Source organism: Pempheris klunzingeri, chromosome 12 (genome assembly GCF_042242105.1).
Source record: "Pempheris klunzingeri isolate RE-2024b chromosome 12, fPemKlu1.hap1, whole genome shotgun sequence".
In the NCBI taxonomy this organism is placed as follows: Eukaryota; Metazoa; Chordata; class Actinopteri; order Acropomatiformes; family Pempheridae; genus Pempheris; species Pempheris klunzingeri.
In genome coordinates this window covers 13,339,426-13,359,885 of record NC_092023.1, presented here as the reverse complement: position 1 = coordinate 13,359,885, position 20,460 = coordinate 13,339,426, and the positions used below count along the sequence as shown (strand labels likewise).

The window sequence follows — 20,460 nt, the reverse complement described above, 5'->3', positions numbered from 1 at the left end:
CTTTGAAAATGTATGCAGAGATGTTCACGTTTTAGGCAACTCATGCTATTTCATTTGGGTTTTTTTTTCCTTCCAGAGCTCACACAGTTTGGTGCAGTTGGCCACTATCATCTGATACAGGTAACAAAAAGGACACGAGCCGACAAATAACAATAACTATTTCATTATCTATCAACAATGACTGAGACTAACAATGACTCTTTGTTGTTTCCATTCTCACTTAATATTTCTACCATACAGACAGTCTGGTTCACACATATTAAACCCATTTTCTGCTTTAAAGGCAGATTAGAACAAACGTAACTGTGTGAGATCTAATAAGCATGTTCTGTCACATAGCATCATTTTGATAATGTGGTTTTGATGGACGGTCAGGTAATTGTACCTTCTTCTCCAGTTCTTATGCCAAGAGTGTTAGTGTTAATACGAACCACTAGGGGGGGTCAATAGTCAGAACACAGGTGAAACGCAGTGCGGTGCAGAAATGACAAAACAACCCACCTCTGCACAGCTCTCTGAATTTACCATTTGAACAGTATTTTATAAAAATTATCTGAAGTTTTTTTTTTTATTTGCATCATGGACGCAGTTTTGCACGCATATATTGCATATTGTATAAAAAGTAACTGACACAAATTCCTACCAAATCAACTGATTAAAATAAGTAAACTTGCTACTAAAAGCTCCTCCTGTTGGTGGGAAAGTTGCTACATCTTCCGAGTCCTTTATCAGATATCTTGAGCTGAGACTTCCACAGTGCAGATATGCTGCTGCTGCTGCTGCTGCTGCTGCTGCATCCTTCACAGGCTTCACACGGGCCAAAGGTGGCGCTGTTGTGTATTTTTACAACACTAGATGGCGCTACAGACTCAAGATTCTTCAGTGCACAGATCGCAGCTGTGCGGGTGTTTATCAACCCCAGGGTTCAGACCCGATCCTCCCCTCACCCTCCAGCTCGTTCAACTTGGAGGTCAGTAGAGTTCCCTTCTCCCAGTTACCTTGAATGCACCTCGAACATCCGCCCTGTAGTCCCTGGACGTGATTTTCTGCTACCGCAGCTGGGAGGCGCTGTTAGGCAGGGCGCCCAGCCAAGGCGCTGTAAATCATGGCTTCAACTGGGCTCTGGTTCAGAAAGGCTTTGTTGATTAAAGCGAAAAATAAAAAATATTTTGCACCGCAGTTCTTTAAGACTAAATATCTCGTCTGCTAAACGGCTGACATCCTGCACGTTATTAAAAATATCATTAACTGTTATGTGGGTGCTGAATATTTTGGGGATTTTTTTTAGGAACATTATAAAAGACACGAATAAATCCAAACTAAAAACTGGTTCCTACTAGACTAAGACTAAGACAAGAAAAGGTAGCTGCACATCAATTTAAATGCATGTGAAATGCGTGTATTTTTATTTCCCTGTGGTCAGATGGCTGACTTATTACACCTTCATCAAGCAATTCCAAACATTTTTTTTTAGCATTGTGTCTCTTATTATCAACTTGACATGAAGTAATCTCATGCAGGCCTATTTTAAAGACTTATTTATGTAAGTTTTGGTTTCGTGTGTTGTTTTGACACTTAAATGTCCTCAGCAGCAGCAGCAGCAAAGCTGCCACACAGCCACACACAGAGACCCGCGGTGTGTTTTCACAGAGCCACTTTATGGTTTTATTGCTCCCCATTTACGGAAATCAAAGCAGGAAACAAATGCTCCAAACAACATTCCAGAAACATCCGGAAAAATGCAAACAGCGTTTAGTCTCTGCTTGTTTTGGAGGAAAGGACTGCAGCGCAAACCACACGGGGATATAAGCAGGGTGACGGCATGAGGACTCTCGGTTTTACGCACACGAAATATAAGTTTTACGCACGGATTTTACAGAGTTCACAAATGTCCAACCCAATCTTTTCAAAGAAACGCGTTTCCCTCGATTATTACAGCAATAAAAAAGCCACAGTTACATCGAGAAGGTAAATAAGTCGATTTAAACGTCGGAAATACAAAGACAATTAATTCTCTTTGCCATTTAAAAAAAAAAAAAAAAAGATTCAAAAACTGTTTGAAAATAAAATCGAAAAAGGGAATAATTCATCACAACCACCCAATTCGCTCTTTGTAATCACAAAACTCATAATCTTTTAATCTTCAACAGCACAAAAACCCCAGAGATTAAAGGATTTTTTTTCTTTGGCGCCATTATCGAATAAAGTGGCTGTCGGTGCAGGGCCTAATAATTTATGAACCCGCGTGGGAGCGAAGGAAAAAAAAAAAACTGAGCACGTGACGGTAATAAAGTGTGTTTTATTGCCGCGGTTTGACAAGCCCCAAAATATAACTCAGAGAGAATAGCCGACAGGCGGCCAGATGGGATTGGTAGCCGATATTTGTCCGAAATCAACAGAATGCTCTTTGTGCCGCCGAGAGACACAACGGAGACGGTTCCGATAATCAGCTTCGATCCAATCCGACCGGATTTTACACCAACGAACATCCGTGTTTTAAGGTCAGAACAGAACCAGTAAGTGTGTCTCGTTTTCATATTTGGCACAGATATGAAGTTATGACTGTAAGGGGCAGGGGGCGGATGGAGGGACAGAGGTGTGCTGCTGGTGGAGGTGGTGGTGGTGGTGGTGGTGGGGGGTGCTCCCCGAATTCAAGCTGTGGTCCAGGGAGCCCCCAAGGGCCCATGGTGAAGTGAGCGAGGGGGTCCAGAGATCCACCTGTAGCCCAACTTAAAATATAATTAACTCACGTTTTCTTGGAGATGTGGACATCAGGTTCAATAATCTTCAGAGCCTTGTTTGGCTGAAATTCAGTGCGTGTGTCAGTAGTAAGAAGTGACGCTGGTTCACGTCTTTTTCTTTTTTTTTTAGTCTGTTTTTATCGTTTAGCTACACAATGATCCAATAGAGGATTATTCTCAACAGGGATGCAGGATTATTAAATATTTTTGTTGTTATTTCAAGCATACTTAAAACATTTAAGCAAATTAAGATATTGTTATCCTAAAAAAATCTTAATTCTTTTTCTTTTAAAATTTAATTTTACATAAAAACGTACGAGGACTTTTAAGGCCCGTGGGAACCTTTATTTTTTTATTAACTATCCTGGGTTTCAACCAAAAATCTTTTGTTCCTTATACCGTGTTTCGTAGTTTCGTAGGAAGTCCTTAACATGAAACAGCATGTGTGTGTGTGTGTGTGTGTGTGTGTGTGTGTGTGTGTACTGATTCCCGCAGCATGTCCATTCTTAAGTGGGCATACAGTTCAGCCTTTTCTTTCTAAAGCGGTACAACCTTGTTCCACATGTTGAGGATTATAGGGTTCAGGATTTTGACAACATAATATCCCGTTCAGATATCTCAGAATAATTGTAAATAAGGCCTGGTGGGAAATAACAGCCGAGCGATTTAGATGAAGCTCTAACGATATTGGATCAGAAAAGCCATCTTTGAGACTTGTCTTTCTTCATGTCTGCAGGCTGGAGGATTGAAAGTGTTCAGTTTCACAACTTTAGAAATCCAACCTGCCCCCAGACTGAGAGCTGCTGATTCAGAATCATTTCCTCTCCTGGTCCTGTATTGATGGATGCTTGTGTGTGCACATGCAAACAGAGGCTGAGTGGTCGGGAGTTATGGCACTTTCTTGGGATGTTACATTTTTACTGCTATATCTGCTCACACCCAGCGTCACTCCTCTGCAGACTGTAAACAGGAGCCAGAGGAGGACTGCGGGCTGCAGCGGCGCTTTATGGCGAGGAGAACATTTTGATTACAGTCACGGCTGAGGACTCAGAAAGGAGAGCTCAGGCAACAATACACGACATTAATCTGTCAAATAACCTTAGTGCCAAATAATCCTCAGGTTTATAGAACAGTGAGTTTCAGGAAAATATTTTAAAATAGATTAATTCTCTTTACTAGATTGTGCATAAACGCAAACAAATGTTCTGTAAACGAACAGAAACTGTGTATTTTCTTTTCTTTTTTTACTAAATTAATTTCATTGTATTATTATCGCAAAAAACTGCAACTTATTCGGACCGTAGGACCGATACAACACACTCTGTAATCTATACACAGACATCCAAGAACACAACATACAGCTATTAATATTTGTAGTAGTTCCACAGAATTTGTGCTGTTAATTATGCAGTATTTCGATCTGTTAATTATTAGTTTATGGTCTAAAAAATTTCTTCACTAGATTTGGATTTTTACCACCATCCTTAAAATTTAGGTTTCATATGTAAAAACCCATCCACCATCCAATTCATTCTTTTTTAGTATCAGACGAATTTAATTCATTAAATTGTAATTCACACTTCGTTCATTCGATGAAACAGATATTACAGCAACTAATTCTAAACTCCTGCACTCCTGAGTCGGCGTTTGTGCCGCATTTGCTTTCATTAAACTTCACTCAGTGTTTCATCTGCCTGCTGCAGTCAGGATCTTTGGGGCTTCTGCTGGTCAGTGGGAGACGGTGCACGGGTTCCCAGGGCTGGAGGTCGCAGTTAATGTCTAAACCGGGTTAAAGCTGCACTCAGCTCGGCTTTGACCCGGCAGAGGGCCGGGGGCGGAGGGGTGAGCCGGCGGTCAGCCTGTCTAAGATGAAAAAGTGAAACGACCCCAGAAAGAAAAGCCACATCTGAATGGCTTTATATCGCACAGCCAAGTCACGACCAGGGACCAAAATACTGAAGAGTTTATCTAAAGGGCCGTCTACACGAGAGGCTGTGTGTGGGTACGTGAGCTGAGTGTTGAGATCACAACTGGGGGGGGGGGGTCTGTATGCAAAACTATAAATAATCTGCAGAGTCAAAATCAGACTTACAGTTAGAATATTCTGATAATAAGTACACAAAGATGGGCGGAGGATATTCATCCTGGTAAACTACAACATGCTGGCATTAATCAATAGTTCACCAATAATTTAAAATGGATATAAGGGGGGTGATTAAACGGCAGTTATTGGAAAAGTCAGTGAAGGATGCAGCAGGAAAAATACAATGACATTTTTGCTAATCCCAAATATGACATAATAAAAAAAATATCCTCCTTTTCTCACAATTTAACCCTTTAATTTCAAACCAGCGTTTGCCTTTTGCACAACAATAATCCATCCACAGAGAGAGAGAGAGAGAGAGAGAGAGAGAGAGAGAGAGAGACCTCTGAGACAATGGACTCGCGACTCCCGCAGGCCGGGTGAACTCTGGATGGTCCCCAGCTCGGGCCCCTGCGTGGCCCTGTCCAGCGCAGGACTGATGGTGAACGGTGAACACGCGGTCAACGATTCTGATTGACCCTCTCGCGACCTGACGGCAGCTAGGCTACATTCTTAAAGAAGAATGCTCTTTCAAAACCCCAAACATCACTCCGTTGTTGTTGTTGCCTCTAAAGGGAGAGTCCACCAAAGTTCAGAGCTAGGGAGCCCCATTGAAGAGGTGCGAGCTAATGATTCCACCTCTGAAAACCCCCCATTCAGCAGGAGAGTTTAGCCTGGAATAAGTGTGAAAAATGAAAGTTTTAGGTCAAAGTCCTTTTTAGCAGGGGCATGGATTAATAGTCCTAACTTGAAAAGATTTCTGCCCATTTGTACCATTTACATCTGATGGGTGCTCTAAAGTGCGCAGTTTCATTAGTCAACCAAATCCATTTGGATCAATGTTTAGCTCTGCTTTAAATCTCCCCTGAGTTTACCTTTCCCACTGCTCAGTCTGAAACCGATCTCACTCTACATAACGCTTTGCTGGTCCTCTGCAACCTAATCTTTCTGCTTTAGCAACAAATGGATCAGACCAGAGCTTCACCAGCCCCTCGTTCAAATGGCCATGGGAATTTAGTGAATGTAAACAGCAAAAATGAGCCCCAGCCAGAACACAGAAAAAAAAAAATAGAAACAGAAACTCCCTACGGCTTCTAGGCCAAAACATACAGTAAAAACACACGCACAACACTGCTTATATTATTTATGCATGTGTTAAAGAAAGAGAGCATCAGCAGTGACTTAATGATAAATTATCGTGCATGTGTGAATAAAGACATGATGTGTGGAAGTGGGACAAGATGACAGACTGCCTTCAGTAGAGCACGGGCATTGATGAATACACTGAGATCAAAATCAATACTTACTATAGATGTATATTTTACCCTTTGTTTAACATGTAGCCAAGCAAATAGAGATAACAACAACAGCAACTACAGCATCTATGTCATCAGTCACAATGGTAAAACTGGCTTTCATCGCAGATTGCCTGATTAGACTTTAAATTCATCCCTGGTCATGTAGCCTTCAGCGCTTCTACTGGCCAGCTGATGACAGATGCTGAATTATAAACATCTATATGGTCTGGGGAGCATCATAAATGTATTTCAGCGAGACCTAAATGAGGAATTTAGATTTCCCCCCTCCGGGCTATGTTCTTTCGAGCACTGCTATTTTCATTTTAGTCCAATCTGATGTCCAGGCCAAGTTCAGAAATTGCCATTAGCCACCATCCCAATGCTGGTCACGTTCGTGCTGTGGTCGGTAGCTTGTAAAACTAGCCGGTCGCATGTTCACCACCTTTGGCAGGTGACCAGCTGTCCTTATTCTATCCTCAAAACCACGGTGGACGGGGAAAATGTGAAAAAGGCGAATTTACCAGTCGTAAAACAGATCTCGGCTCTCACCAACAGAGCTATAGGCGCTTCAATACCACCAAGGTCACATAATTAGAAATACAGTGCTGAGCTGGATGATGTATTGTGAAGGAGGGTGTACAAACATCAATACATGGCCGACTCCTTTCACACCACTTATCTGCCGGTGTTGTTAATGCTGGTGGTTATCATAAATACTTCATTCTTCCATCTGCGTTTTACATGTTACACCCTGTGCCATTATAACAAACTTTTAGCTCCCTTTCCAGTGGAACACCAGCTCCACCCCCTGCTGTTCACTCCTGTAAATCACTCCCACTGTGCTACAAGACAGATTTCATGCACATTTCCCAACTCAATATCCACCTTGTCCACAGTGCTGAGGCTGCCAGTCTTTTAGGTGATGGTCCTGCTTGCTTACAGTAATTACATTTATGTATTAGAATTAATGCGGGGTGTCTTAATGAGTTATTGATGTCAAATGCTACATGCTACAGCACCATTAATGGTTTCAATAAATTAGAACAACGACACTGATACATCACATGTATCGGGAAACATGCACATCTTAAAAATGAATGGCTGAATGGTGTTTTACTGTAATTGGTCCGAGGCAGAGACATAGTAAACACAATAAAAAAAAAGAAGTGTGCGAGAAGATGTGAGTGTAAATCACTGTCAACAAGAAGAAGAAGTCATCAGCAGCCAGCCGTGCAGCAAACCCTCGCCCATATATACCCTGTAGAACCGAATGTGTGTGGAGCTGTCTTAGTCACAGATTGGGTTCTGGGGGAGTCTATGGGCGATGACTAACCATCAATCAAAATCTGAAGGAAGAGAATGAAAAACCGATGAGTGTTAACACTGATTTTACTTTGCCAAAGGAACATATCCTTCCTGGGTCCTGCTGTTTTTTTACTGTTCACACTTTCCCAGAGGCTGCGGTGGACTGTGCACCAAGCAGCTCCAGTGAGGTAATGGAGAAATCAGGGTTTTTTGTTTTCTTTTTTTGCTCCCAAACTGATCACCAAATTGAGTGGGATGGTTTGCACATGCCGAGTTACACAGTATACTAGGGGATTGTGCCACTGGATCCTGTTCCCTGGCAGCATTAAAGGTCTGCTCAGTTGAGTCTTGTTTAAGAAATCCAGACCAGCAAAGGGGCTGCAGCACAAAGCTTAAACACAGAAAAAAGTAAACACAACTGCACGCTGCTGTGCGTATAAACCTGGTAAAGATTTTACTCTGAACTAGATACATGGCTCTGCAGTCCACTCTGCTCATAAAGGGCTGTAGCCAATGAGACTGTAATATTGTAAAATATTTGTTCACAGTATTTCCTATAAATATGCTGCTTTATCTTGCCTTATCTTGCTCATACAGACAGAAAACTGTGATATTTAGCCAGTTTATTACCATCTGATAGCTTATCAGTCATTCCCAGTCATTCATAATGAGCTACTGTGAACAAATGGCTCATTAGGTCAGATAGCTTGAGCCCATATAATCTTTAGTTCACTTGTACTCTATGACCCATGCCAAAATCTTCAAAGCCATTACACCCTCCTGTATGAGCCCCTTTAATGCCCCAGCCAAGCAAAAACACTTTCTTCCTCCTCTCTTTATTATTGCGGGGTATATTAGGCAGAGGTAATAGGACATCGCAGGAGTTATTAAGAGGTTTTGGCTGAGCTTAAACTTTCAGCATCCTTAGAGAGCAGCTGCAGCCAAAGAAGAAATCCTGGAGGATTTAACGTGGATTTGTGGTTCTATTCCTCGGTTGATGATTTATTTCAGACTCTGACGTTTATGATTTAGCATTTAAGAGAAAAACGACTTCGTTTAAATACAAGCATCCTCATTGTGTGACTTTTGCTTCGTGTGAGGGCTGTGAGGATTTACCATATTCTCACTTATCTCTTTCATGTTCTTCGATTTCAGATCCAGCGTCATTCGCTTTCATTTTTCAGCCCTGTCGCATTTGTCTCTCCTCCAGCTTGCTGTAGCATCATTTTTTAAGCGAAGCGATGCGTTTTCCCTCCCCTCCCTTTAAAAGCCGAGAAGGTGGTGGTGAACGGGACACCTCGGGCTGACCCCTGCCTAACAAAGCCAACTACTAGTCACTGTCTGGGAACCTTTTATCTCATTCTTTTATTGGAGGCCTTTCTGGTCAGCCATGTTTTGTTGTCGACCCTTTGACTCGTCACAAGGCCAAATATGGCCTCGCCGTCCCTCAATATGGGCCAGATTAATTTTTCAGCTCTGGCCATCTGTGTGGGGGTAAAAGTCATTCAGCCAAAAGTCATAAATCTACAGTCCGTGCCTTCTCAATAGGTGCTGTGTCAGGGATGGGGTGGGGGGAGGGCAAATAAAGAGACGAGATTAGATAGATAGATAGATAGATAGATAGATAGATAGATAGATAGATAGATAGATAGATAGATAGAAATAATTTCCTTCGGAATTAATAACGGTGATCTTATCTTACCTATAGATCTATCCAAATTATTTTAGTAATTAGTCTCCACATGACAGACGTCTTGGTCTTAACGTTATTTTTCAGTCCACAAACATGTATTCTTAACCATTTTCCACCCCAGCAAAACTTCATTAGTCCTATAATGAACATCCCCCCCCCCCCCTTCAAATTATCCCATTACGTCCGACATAAACAATCCGAAGTGCAGCCTCTCATTGGCTGGCCGCAGGGTCACGTGGCCCGCGCGGCCGTCCGTCTATTTGACAGCCGCAGGATGGCTTGATGCCAGAGGGGGAAAAAGAGACAGAGAGAGGGGAGAGAAAGAAAAATTAGTATTCTCCTACCAGCCTCGCTATAAATCAATCATGGAGTCCTACGTGGTGAGCTGTAAATATGCTGAGCCGCAGTTCCCGCCTTGTGAAGAAGATTACAGTAATTTTAGTGACCAAGGGGGGTATTACAACAACCCTCAGGACAGTAGTGGTGGTTATGGAGGGGGCTATCAACCCATGCAGCCCCCTCCGCCTCCATACACACCACAACAAACCGGCTATCAACACTCGTTGCAGGGGCACAACCAGGAGGATGGAGAGGAGAACTCGGAGCACCAAGGTGCGCCCTTCCCCGGCTACAGGGAGACAGACGCACCCGGTAAGGAGAGATTTGCCGTGGGTGACCTGCAGTGCCAGGCCTGGATGACCTGTGTGAAGCCCGCTCAGGTGCAGAGGAAAACGGGCTGCCAGGGACGAGACAAGCCGCCCATTGTTGTCTACCCGTGGATGAAGAAAGTGCACATCGCTCATGGTGAGATAGCCTGGAGACTTCCATCTCCCTCTATCTACTTCACCCTCTCTCCATTTCATCCCTTCATCATTTCAGCTCGTCTGATTCCCATGTTTATGTTTTTTTGTCTGCCAGGCGCACTCTCGCTCTTCTCTCCCCCCCCCCCCCCTCTTTCTTTCTACTGTTTTGTCCATTTGTGTGCACCGTTTTTTTTGTTGTCGAGTTATTTATGGTCTCAGTGAGAGTCAGGGAGAATTACAACCCCTATAAAGTTTTATGGCCCTTCCACTGCCCGTGTGTATATGTGCATGCGTGTGTGTGTGTGTGTGTGTGTGTACGCGCGCCTAATTGTATGCTTCTGGTGTGCAACGCTGCAGCTGCACAAAAAGCTGCAGGTTAGAAGTAGAAATCGTTTCTTGGTCTTTTCCCCAGACAACTGCAAATGAGAATCAGCACTAAAAAAAAAAAAAAAAAAAAAATCACCACGTGATAATCACTGCAATATAGGCTTAATGTTTAAATAAGATCTTATGCCAATAGATTTCCAGATTCTTCATCTTATTATAGTGCAGACCTAAAGGCTATTATCATATAACCCGCTAAGGATAATAGTCTTACTACAGCTGATAATTCGAAATGCAAATAAAGAATAAATACATTTGATTCCTTCCTTTTACAGTTAACCCGAACCACGTGGGCCCGGAGCCAAAGCGGCTACGGACGGCCTACACGCGCCAGCAGGTCCTGGAGCTCGAGAAGGAGTTCCACTTCAGCCGCTACCTCACGCGCCGCCGCCGCGTGGAGGTGGCCCACGCGCTGTGCCTGTCCGAGCGGCAGGTGAAGGTGTGGTTCCAGAACCGGCGCATGCGCTGGAAGAAGGACAACAAGCTGCCGAACACCAAAGGAAGGAGCAAAAACAAGAAAACCACGGACAGCAACAACAACAGCAGCAGCAGCAGCAGCAGCGACGTGAAGGCGGTGGTTGGGTGAACAGGAGGCGGTGGGCAGCCATGACAGCACCTTCACTCTCCAAAACTGATCGATCCAGGGTGACTGCAGTCCCGAAACAATTCTAAACTGCTTTGAAATTATAGGCCGTCCATTTAGAGGCCTGAATGAGGCTTTATGAAATGTATAAAATGTATTTTTGCCTTATATTTCAGCTTTTTACTTTGAAGTAATTCTGTTGTGTATAGGTTGCATCCAATTTTAGTCTGATATTTAATTCATTAATGAATGTCTTTGAGTGTTACATTTAGGTAAACTTAAAGCTTGTAGATGGTGTGACATCTCTGTTGGATTTAGGGAATTGTTTCATAATTAGACCTCCAGTATTTAAGGCGCAAAAGCATTGCGCCTATTGGTTGCAGTCTTCCACTCTCCCGATCTGATGAACGAGGAGAGATCGTGTCTTTTTGGAGAAAACAGGGTTTTATTTCTACAGGGTAAACATAATACAGGGTTTTAGAATAGCTACCTAAAAGATGAAATAGCCTAACTTATGAATATGCACATTACCAAAATGTTGTTTCCACAAACTGGCGCTTAAAAAGGGGCAAAGCAAGAACCAGAAGAGCAGATACGCCAAATTGTTGGGCAGCTGACTTGCAGAGTGGTTGGAGACATAATGTTTTAGCTTTGTATTTTGTACATAGAGGAGCATCCAAAAACAATGCATATTTAGTAGGATAACTAGCCATATCGTGCAGACTTTTTTTTTTTTTTTAATTCCAAAGGTGAACAAACTTGGCAATAATTTGGTGGAAATTGTACACACTTGTACGCAGGGGGATAAATAGATAAATACATACTTTAAAAAAAAAAAAGCCAAATTGGAGGTACAGGTATTTGATGCACGACGCTGACTGTAAATCCAACTTATTTTTCTCAGGGTTACAGGGTTTTAACGAACAGACCTTTTTTTTTTTTTTTCTTTTGAAGCGTCTGTTGTTCGATTCAGAGGTTTAAAAGAATCCTCTCTGAAACAGCTTTGTGTTGCATTTTCAAAGAATGTGTTCTCTCTTTGATTCCAGTTTAATATGCTATTGATTTCTATTACAGCCTTACGCCAGTACTTATTTTTATTTGTATTATTTAGAAGCATATTTTATTCTTCGTAGCAAGCATCGTCGCTGTTCGTTTTTGTATGTGTTCATCTTTGGAAAAAAAAGACAAACTGGGCGGAAGAATTTTATATGTGGAAATGTTTTGATAAAATAGCATACTTACATGATAAAAATAATAAAAAAAAAATGTTTCAAACTGCATAATATATCTCTCTCTCTCACACACACACACACACACACACCATCTGTGTGTTGTGACTGTTAGTAAGTGGAGGATAGATGACTTTTTCAACGGAAGTGACGTTGAAGTTACTCCTAACATGATTTATGAATGAAAGACGAATCCAAGCTTCATCTTTGGCTCAAACAAAGAACCTCCCTTCACTGTCAGTGTAGAAATACATGTGGCAAAATGATTGATTTTTTAAAAACATAAACAGGGCGATCTTCTCTCCGTTACACACGATCAAGTCATGACTTATCCACTTGCGGTGAGCCAAGACGAATCTCTGGTCAGTGATATCTCAACCGAGAAACCTTTTAAATGCGAGGATTTTGTCCCGTGGGAGGATTTTAAATGGGAGAGCGACACTCTCCTTTAACTGCTGCATTAAGCCAAACGAGGATAAAGAAGCAGAAAAGACTCGGCGTTGCAGGCAGAATTTTCTACTTTGCTTTAAAATATTAAAAACGTAAGCTATCTATAGGTTTCCTCAGGAGGGTAAAGTGTTAAAATATGACAGCTGCACATTGGTCTAAAAAATATTCTAAGCCCTTCGGAGGATCTTTTGACTTTGTGCGCTTTTTACGCATTGTTTACGCACAGCGCAGGGATGACATGAGGTACTTAAGGTGAAAGAAATCCCCTTTGTGTGTGTGTGTGTGTGTGTGTGTGGGGGGGGGGGGGGGGGGGGGGGGGGGGGTAAGGGAAATGAGAGGCATTAATTGGTGGCTTCCGGTGGAGACGTGGTTAAACGTGCAGGAAAAGGTCTGACATAGAGCAATATCTATCACGTACTGGAGATCCACCACAGAGCTGACCACTCAGGCCAACTGAGGTCCAAATACTCACTAACGAAAAACCTCTAAAAGGTTCACACGCCAAAGAGAGCCGAGGGATACTTTATTTACTTTGCTCTGCTGTGGGAAATTCAGTAAACCACTAAACAACTGCCATTTATTACTCGGATCCCATGTTGTGCATCCACTTGGCCGATTATATATTTTGTGATAGCCTTTTTTTTTTTTAAACGTACAGGAACAGTAAAAACATCTACTCATTGACAATATAGTCATCTTATTTAAATGGACAAAAAGAATAACTAATAAACTTGAAAACAGTGGAGATGGCCAGTGTGCAAAACTGGCTTTATTTCTTATAAACACAAGTAAAACTAAACAGTGTAAATTGTCCCATTGATTATATGCTGTGCATTGTGGTCTCTGTATTGTAACCATCTCTAAATCACATTCTGTAATGACAGAGGTGTATGTGTTTGGACGTGGTGCACGTCATGTGTGTGGGCTGATGTATTACACCAACCTGCCTTTACACAGTCTGACAGTGGTGAAGCAGGAACGTCCCCGCCTGGTTGAACTGGGTATTGCAGCCTGAAAGAAAAAAAACGAACATATTAGAAAAGCTCCATCAGACTTAAGTCACATCACTTTGAAAACATCTCATTTAGGAAAAACAAGTGCACAAGTTGCTGTTCTCTAACAAGAAGCTTAACAGAAAAATTCACAACAGGTTTGATCCCTGAATCGACCAATACATTTCCTGCTTCAGTTAGAATTGGTATTTAAACAGTCCTCCTCATCGTGCTGTTCACATTCTGACATCATGAGACCAAGACGACACCTAACAGTTGATCAGCAGCACCTCAACACTGGAGGCTTCAAACAGGAAGTCCTCAGAAGGAGGTGTTCACTGAGCTTAGAGGGTCACAGAGTGTCATCAGGAGGTTGTAACAGTGATACAGAGACTGGAAGAGTCACAGAAAGGAGAGGAGTGGACGTCCTTTGGCCACATCCCAATTTATTGAGGCACTGAAAATTTTTTGTTGTGGTATACCTACCACTATTGTTAGATTTTCTTTCAATAAATTCTTTAAGATGAATAAAAATTACCATTGCATGCTTCTACTTAAATGCCCTACTTACATGATATAATATCACTGTAGCATTAACTTTTTACATTTTACATATATTTCACCTGAAAGTCGAATATCCCTAACTCTTTGTGAGTAGTGTATTATGACATAGACTTAGATTATCCACACACTGAGCAAAACGATATCTTCTGCTCGGACGTAAGCGGAACCAAAAATCCGAGCTATATTTACTCTTCGGACAGCAAATGCGAGCGGACCAGTCGATGACAGTGGAGCAAGCACTTGCCCTTAAACTTGCATGCAGTGGAATTGACCGCATCGCTCATTATAATTACCATTTTGGAGCAATAAGGATATTAGAACACCACTATGTCTCTTGCGGCAGAGGCTTTCGTGTCGCAGATGGCGGGTAATGTACTGACGTTGTCCAGTGCTTTATTATTGTCTGTTAAGCTAACTTTAGCCAGTTAGCATCAGCGAACATCTACAGTGTGGACGTAGCCATTTCCCAAACGGTCGTTAAGTACAAATTAGCGATTATTGTCGCCTGGCGTAGCAAATCTACTCTGCTATCACTGTATCGAGGACTGTCCTTGTCTAGTTCTTCCAATGTCCGGAGCTCTCATTCAGGACTGTCACACTAGCTAACTTTACGTGTCCTAGATGGCTAACCAAATATAGCACCCATGTTAGGCATACAACGCTAATAAAGTTGTTTAACTGATTAATGTTAAAAATACAAACCCAATGGAGCACGGCAGGTTTAAGCAGGAACAGCACAGGGGGGTTCCCGTCGATGACAGTTTTGATTCGAGTTAAAAAATGCGACTTACTTCAGTGAAGCGCGGATAAATTAGATTAATTTGAACCGTCAATGTAAGGTCCAAGATGGCGGTTATAACTTCTTCTTCGCTGAAACTGGAATGCTGCTCGGCCTTGGTGCGTTCAGTGCTGCCGCTTGTGGCCGGAAGCTATATTGCAGTGACAATGCAAAAACTATATGCTGGTTGTAATACAGCCTCCAGCCATCAGCGGCAGCAGTGTCCGCAGCGCCACTGAGCAGCACAACATTTTGGGAAGAGAAGAAATGATCTGCCATCTTGGATCTTACGGAGGTTGTACAGAGTTGAATGGAGTTTTACCAAACTCCTCCGGCATTAGTCATGTTTTTGTTACTTTATACACAACTGATATTGACGTGAAACCCCCTGAAGTGTTGCCGAGAAATTAATCTGCTTTCTGATGAATTTGCTTTTTCAATATTCGCCGGATTTGCACGTTTATTTACGTCAAAAGTCCAAAATGAGCCTGCATCCTAACGTAAGCTAAACATAGGGATAGCCAGTGTGTTGTCCGTGCCTCTCTGGGGGCGTGTCTCTTTGCTTTTTGTTAGATTTTAGTCAACCTTACATTAATTCAGTTTTGAGTATATTGCACAGTATGATAATGCCAACCAGCAGCACAACAGTCTAATGAGCCAACATGTCACCTTATAAGTGCGTGTTATAATTGTATGTCTGTTTTTGACACTGACAGCTGCTGAGCCTTGGCCTGAAACTGCAACCTTGTACCAGCCACTGAAGGGTAAGTCAGTCAGTGCTGGTGTGAAATGGAGAAATAACATGAACTGTCACTGTGGACGCACGGTTATTTGTGTAGCTGTCAACAGTACCCTGGTGTTGTTCTTTCAGAGGATCAGATTCTGCTGTCAGACTGCGCCTCGTCTCTTGCTGTTCAGGTGAAGTCCTGTGTGTGTGTGTGTGTGTGTGTGTGTGTGTGTGTGTGTGTGTGTGTGTGTGTGTGTGTGTGTGTGTGTGTGTGTGTGTGTGTGTGTGTGTGTGTGTGTGTGTGTGTGTGTGTGTGTGTGTGTGTGTGTGTGTGTGTGTGTGTGTGTGTGTGTGTGTGTGTGTGTGTTCTCCGCGAAAAGCACTACTTGCAGACAATTTTCAGTTTTTTCTTGTCAGTTGATTGTGTCAGCACTAACCGACGCTGTCCCGTTGCTCCTCTACACAGGCCTACCTCAGGATGTGCGGTCTGCCTGTGCAGGTGGTTTGTAGGGCAAACGCTGAATACATGTCACCCTCTGGTTAGTACACATTCTGCTAAAGAGGATTTACTCTTGCCACGTTGTCTCGTCACGCTAGTGTTTGAATTCCAGCATGTGCTCTTAGTGGTGTGGTCTGTCTCACTGCAAAATTAACAATATTACTTAATTAATTCATCTTTCAAATCAGATCAGTCAGTGTTTGTATTCATGTATAACCAGAAGTTGAAACATATGTTATCCTTTTACATCTTCTGGCTGGTTAAACATTCAATTTGCCTTTTATTGCATATTTATTGGCCATAACTACTTTGTCTCGCTGCTTAGCTCTTTTGTTTTTTGTGGTTATTGGCACTCTTCAAAAGTGACTGATTAATTTGGTGTGGATTTTTGTAATGGTCTATCTATGTGTTTTTTGTCTCTGTGTAGGTAAGATTCCCTTTATCCACGTAGGCAACCAGGTGGTGTCAGAACTGGGGCCGATTGTGCAGTTCACCAAAGCTAAGGTGTGTGACACAGATATTGAAGTTTGTGCTTATTTTCATCACAGCTGGCTTAACGCTCAGACAGTCAGAGTTACAGCATCTTACCACCTTATTTTCTAGGCACATTACTCATGTTAGGAAATCACTTGTAGTTTTTTTTTTATTTTGTTTATTAGTTAGAAAATAGGATGAATTTTAGATGATTGATTTTCTCTGTGTGTGTTTTGGGGCTCTCAGGGTCATTCTCTGAGCGACGGCTTAGATGATGTTCAGAGAGCTGAAATGAAAGCGTACATGGAGCTGGTAAACAACATGCTGCTTACTGCTGAGGTACACACACACACACACACACACACGCACACAGCTGAAACAACACAGTTACACACAATTGTTATCAATATTTCTGGAACATCTTATTCAAGTGTCCTCTCCTCTCTACAGCTGTACGTTCAGTGGTGTGATGACGCTACAGCTGCTGAGGTGTGTAAACTTGTAGTTAGATCTTTGAAAGTTAGAACCTTTTCAGTATTTATGTGCAAACACAGTTCATCAGGACAAAGCTGGCAATCTCAATTTTAACAATTTATTCTGGCCATGTCTGCAAATATGCCAACATGGAGGACATTGGAAGTCATGTTATTTGTACACAGGAATTGGCAGGCGACTGACTTAAAGGATCTCATGGAAATTAACTAACTAAGCTCCCATATGCAACTTTTCTTGACAGCATGACAATGAGTAAAGCACATGAAATGATAAATCCCATACAAATGAACAGATCTAACTGAATACACTCTGTGTTTCGAAACTTTTTAAGAGGAAGCATTTGAAGCTGAAGTCATGATTCAGTCCAGTAGGTGTCATTGTGTTGCTGCCATGATGGGTGAAAAACTTGACACAAGTGGTGACGTTACACTGCCTGTGTCTATACTTGTCTATGAGTTATTACTCATTGCCTGTCATACGTATGGGTTTTGCGTAGATCTCACGCCCCAGATACAGCAATCCTTACTCGTGGCCTCTCAGTAACATCCTCGCCTATCAGAAGCAGTGGGAGGTTCGCAGGAAGATGAACGCCATTGGCTGGGGAGGGAAAACCTTGGAGCAGGTCAGCATGGTTTGGCATGCTTTACAAAGGCTTTCACGCCATCTCAGATGCTGTTTGTGGTTTTGTAGTCTCAAAAACGAGAAACCTTTTGTACTGTCATGTGTTTCAGGTGTATGAGGATGTGAGTCAGTGCTGCCAGGCTTTGTCTCAGAGGCTGGGAACACAACCATACTTCTTCAATAAACAGTATGTATCTGTTTGACTGATGCCTGTTGTATGTCTGCCATAGCAGCTGAATAACAAAACACAATAGGATGGCACAGTGAGGGGTTATACTTCAGTAATATGCTGAATCCTCGCTGACCTTATGGGGTCCAAGCCATAAAGGAATCTTGTGTTTGGAAGTATCTGACAGCTTTCCCTTCAGCACCACCTTGTGGTGTAAAAACATATTGACTTGCTAATGTTCTGAAATTGGAGCTTCTTTCTGTTTAGAACAGTTAGTATGTATTAACACCTTTAACGACATGATTAAAAAAACACTAATGTGCTGTATGTTAGCATCATCGCATCTTTTAACCCTTCCGCTCAGATTTCTAATTTGTAGCTGAGTGACGGGAAACAGATGAAGTGATTGTTGGAAAGAAGATGGTTTCTCAATATCTCAATTTGCCACTCGGGTCAAAAAATTAGACCTGGCATACCACATAACTAAAATCTCAAGAAAAATAACATTTTCTATTGATTGGTTGACCTCAGCAGTAATAACTGTATCTGTTTGTTGCAGGCCTACAGAACTGGATGCATTGGTGTTCGGTCACCTCTTCACTATACTGACCACCAGACTGACCAGCACTGAGCTGGCAGAGAGGATCAAAAGCTACAGCAACCTGCTGTCCTTCTGCAGACGCATCGAACAGACCTACTTTGAAGACAAGAGCTCTTGAAGAACTGAAAATAACCTCTCTGTTTTATCTCACCTTGTACATTCTGTCCTTCCTTCTCTCATTCCCTCAATGTAGCACTGACAGGCTAAAAATGGCTTAAATTCACATACCTGTCCCATCGTGATTCTTGCTTTACCTCTCCATTTTGTTTCGTACTGGTACATTAATGCATGGAGTCCAGAGGAGACCGTTGGATGTGTAAGAAGTAAGATGTGTCCACTGCTCATAGATAAATATACCAGGAAGAGAGGTCTTTTCTATAATTCTACGTATGACTGGAACCCAAACACTCTAAAATTACAGATAATTCTTAAAGGGATTAAAAGATTTTTCCAAGCTTCCAGGAAGCCACCAAATGAATTTTCAACAGACTATTGAGCCTTCACATTTCTAGCATTGTGAGAATTAAATAAAAATACTGATAGTAGTAATGCAGCTCTTTGCTGACCTAGAAGGAGGTCAGAAGTCAGACGAGCTGACAGGGATTCAGTGTCGGGCTCAAGGACACGTCAGCAGGATGGATGCTTCCCAACACTAGCAGAGGTTTATTTATATGCTCTTATTTTCTTTCGTTGTTGGCACTCTGTTACACAGGGATGCTGTCAACTCGGACATGTATCACAGTGCGTCCATGAATACAACACACTCCCATTGAGGTAGTGTATGGATTTGACAGTGGTGTGACGTGGCTGCCCTCCAGAAGGCAGGACTTAAACTGGGTTTATGGTCAATTGGTTTGCTGTTTTTTTTTTTTTTTTCCTTCTAGGAACTTTAGAAGCTTGTAAGAAATGTGAGGCGGTGTTAGCATACTTGCTTTTGTTCTGTACATAAAACATAACCACATGAACATAATGATAATGAAGAGAATGTGACTTATTCCTTAGTTTTGCCACCATTGTTTTCTTTGTGTGAATTGAAAGTGCCTACAAAATAAAAGTCATTAAATTCAACATACTGAGTATTTTTATTGTTTAGTTTTTGCATAAAATTAACTCTTGGTTTTAGGATGGAAGATTAATTTTTGATGTTTCATGTTTTAATGTTAGATTGCATAGCACATTAACGATAATTTTCTTTCAAAAACGTAAAGGAACGGAATTTAACTGTTTAACATTTTTTGTAATAATCTTTTATTGATAAATGATAATGGAAATGCTGGAAGCATACACTATTAAATAATACAGTTATAACCCTCATAAATGTCACACACACACTGAAACATTCTCACTATCTGGAATATGTTCATATTTTTACTAAGAGTTAGAAAATGCTGCAAAATTAAAGGCAACAAATAGACAAAAACAAATTAAGAAAAGAGTCAGACAGTCAGCTTCAGTCTATGAGAAAATCCCAGGGAATCTATTTTTGGGCCTGATTGGCGGCTGGGTTCACACACTCTGCTGTGCGTGTCTTTGCCTCCAGGCCTCAGACAAGCTCAGTTGTAATGTCTGATCACCTCTGATTGCCCTCCAGCTGAGCAGTTTGTGTGTGTGACAGACGAAGCGAGTGTCTGTCGTCCAGGTTTCCTGTGAGGTCAGAGTGTGACCTTTGAACTTCCAGGATCTGTGGCATCGTGAGTAATGACCTGCAATAGCCGAATAGCTCAGTGAGAGGCCATCGGCCAAACAGACAGAGAGACAGAGAGAAATAAACACAAACACAGAAAAGTACATCCTACTTTTAGGGGTAGCCAAGTCCACAGACATTTGTGGATTTTCAGACCACATGACCTGGAGCCTCAGGCCGCCATGAGCCACATGATCCCATAATCTAAGTTCATTTATAGATCAAAGATAAAATCAAACATTTTCTCTTAAGAAACATGCCTGAGCAATGTACACCACATTTCCTGT

The 20,460-nt window shown here is 42.0% G+C and overlaps 2 protein-coding genes across 2 annotated transcripts; both read left to right on the top strand.

The window, feature by feature from the left end:
• Positions 1 to 9,485: 9,485 nt before the first annotated feature.
• On the top strand, positions 9,486 to 12,115 carry LOC139211112 (homeobox protein Hox-D4b-like). The gene is made up of 2 exons (XM_070841381.1): positions 9,486 to 9,924; positions 10,583 to 12,115. The coding sequence occupies exons 1-2, from the start codon at positions 9,486 to 9,488 to the stop codon at positions 10,891 to 10,893; spliced, it is 750 nt and encodes a 249-aa protein (XP_070697482.1). The 3' UTR covers positions 10,894 to 12,115.
• Positions 12,116 to 14,340: 2,225 nt separating this feature from the next.
• Positions 14,341 to 19,538, top strand: mtx2 (metaxin 2). The gene is made up of 10 exons (XM_070841380.1): positions 14,341 to 14,492; positions 15,620 to 15,667; positions 15,775 to 15,821; positions 16,097 to 16,169; positions 16,557 to 16,633; positions 16,850 to 16,942; positions 17,054 to 17,092; positions 17,595 to 17,720; positions 17,830 to 17,906; positions 18,448 to 19,538. Exons 1-10 carry the CDS (start codon positions 14,453 to 14,455, stop codon positions 18,605 to 18,607), a joined length of 780 nt encoding a protein of 259 aa, XP_070697481.1. The 5' UTR covers positions 14,341 to 14,452; the 3' UTR covers positions 18,608 to 19,538.
• The last annotated feature ends 922 nt before the right edge of the window (positions 19,539 to 20,460 follow it).

What these genes read in the sequence shown, in the direction of transcription:
- mtx2 (XM_070841380.1), top strand. Translation starts at nt 14,453, where the DNA reads ATGTCTCTTGCGGCAGAGGCTTTCGTGTCGCAGATGGCGG. An exon ending in TGAATACATGTCACCCTCTG is followed by an intron (nt 16,170 to 16,556) that starts GTTAGTACACAT and finishes GTCTCTGTGTAG; the next exon opens with GTAAGATTCCCTTTATCCAC. An exon ending in TGCAGTTCACCAAAGCTAAG is followed by an intron (nt 16,634 to 16,849) that starts GTGTGTGACACA and finishes TGGGGCTCTCAG; the next exon opens with GGTCATTCTCTGAGCGACGG.
- LOC139211112 (XM_070841381.1), top strand. Translation starts at nt 9,486, where the DNA reads ATGGAGTCCTACGTGGTGAGCTGTAAATATGCTGAGCCGCAGTTCCCG. An exon ending in GAAAGTGCACATCGCTCATG is followed by an intron (nt 9,925 to 10,582) that starts GTGAGATAGCCT and finishes TTCCTTTTACAG; the next exon opens with TTAACCCGAACCACGTGGGC.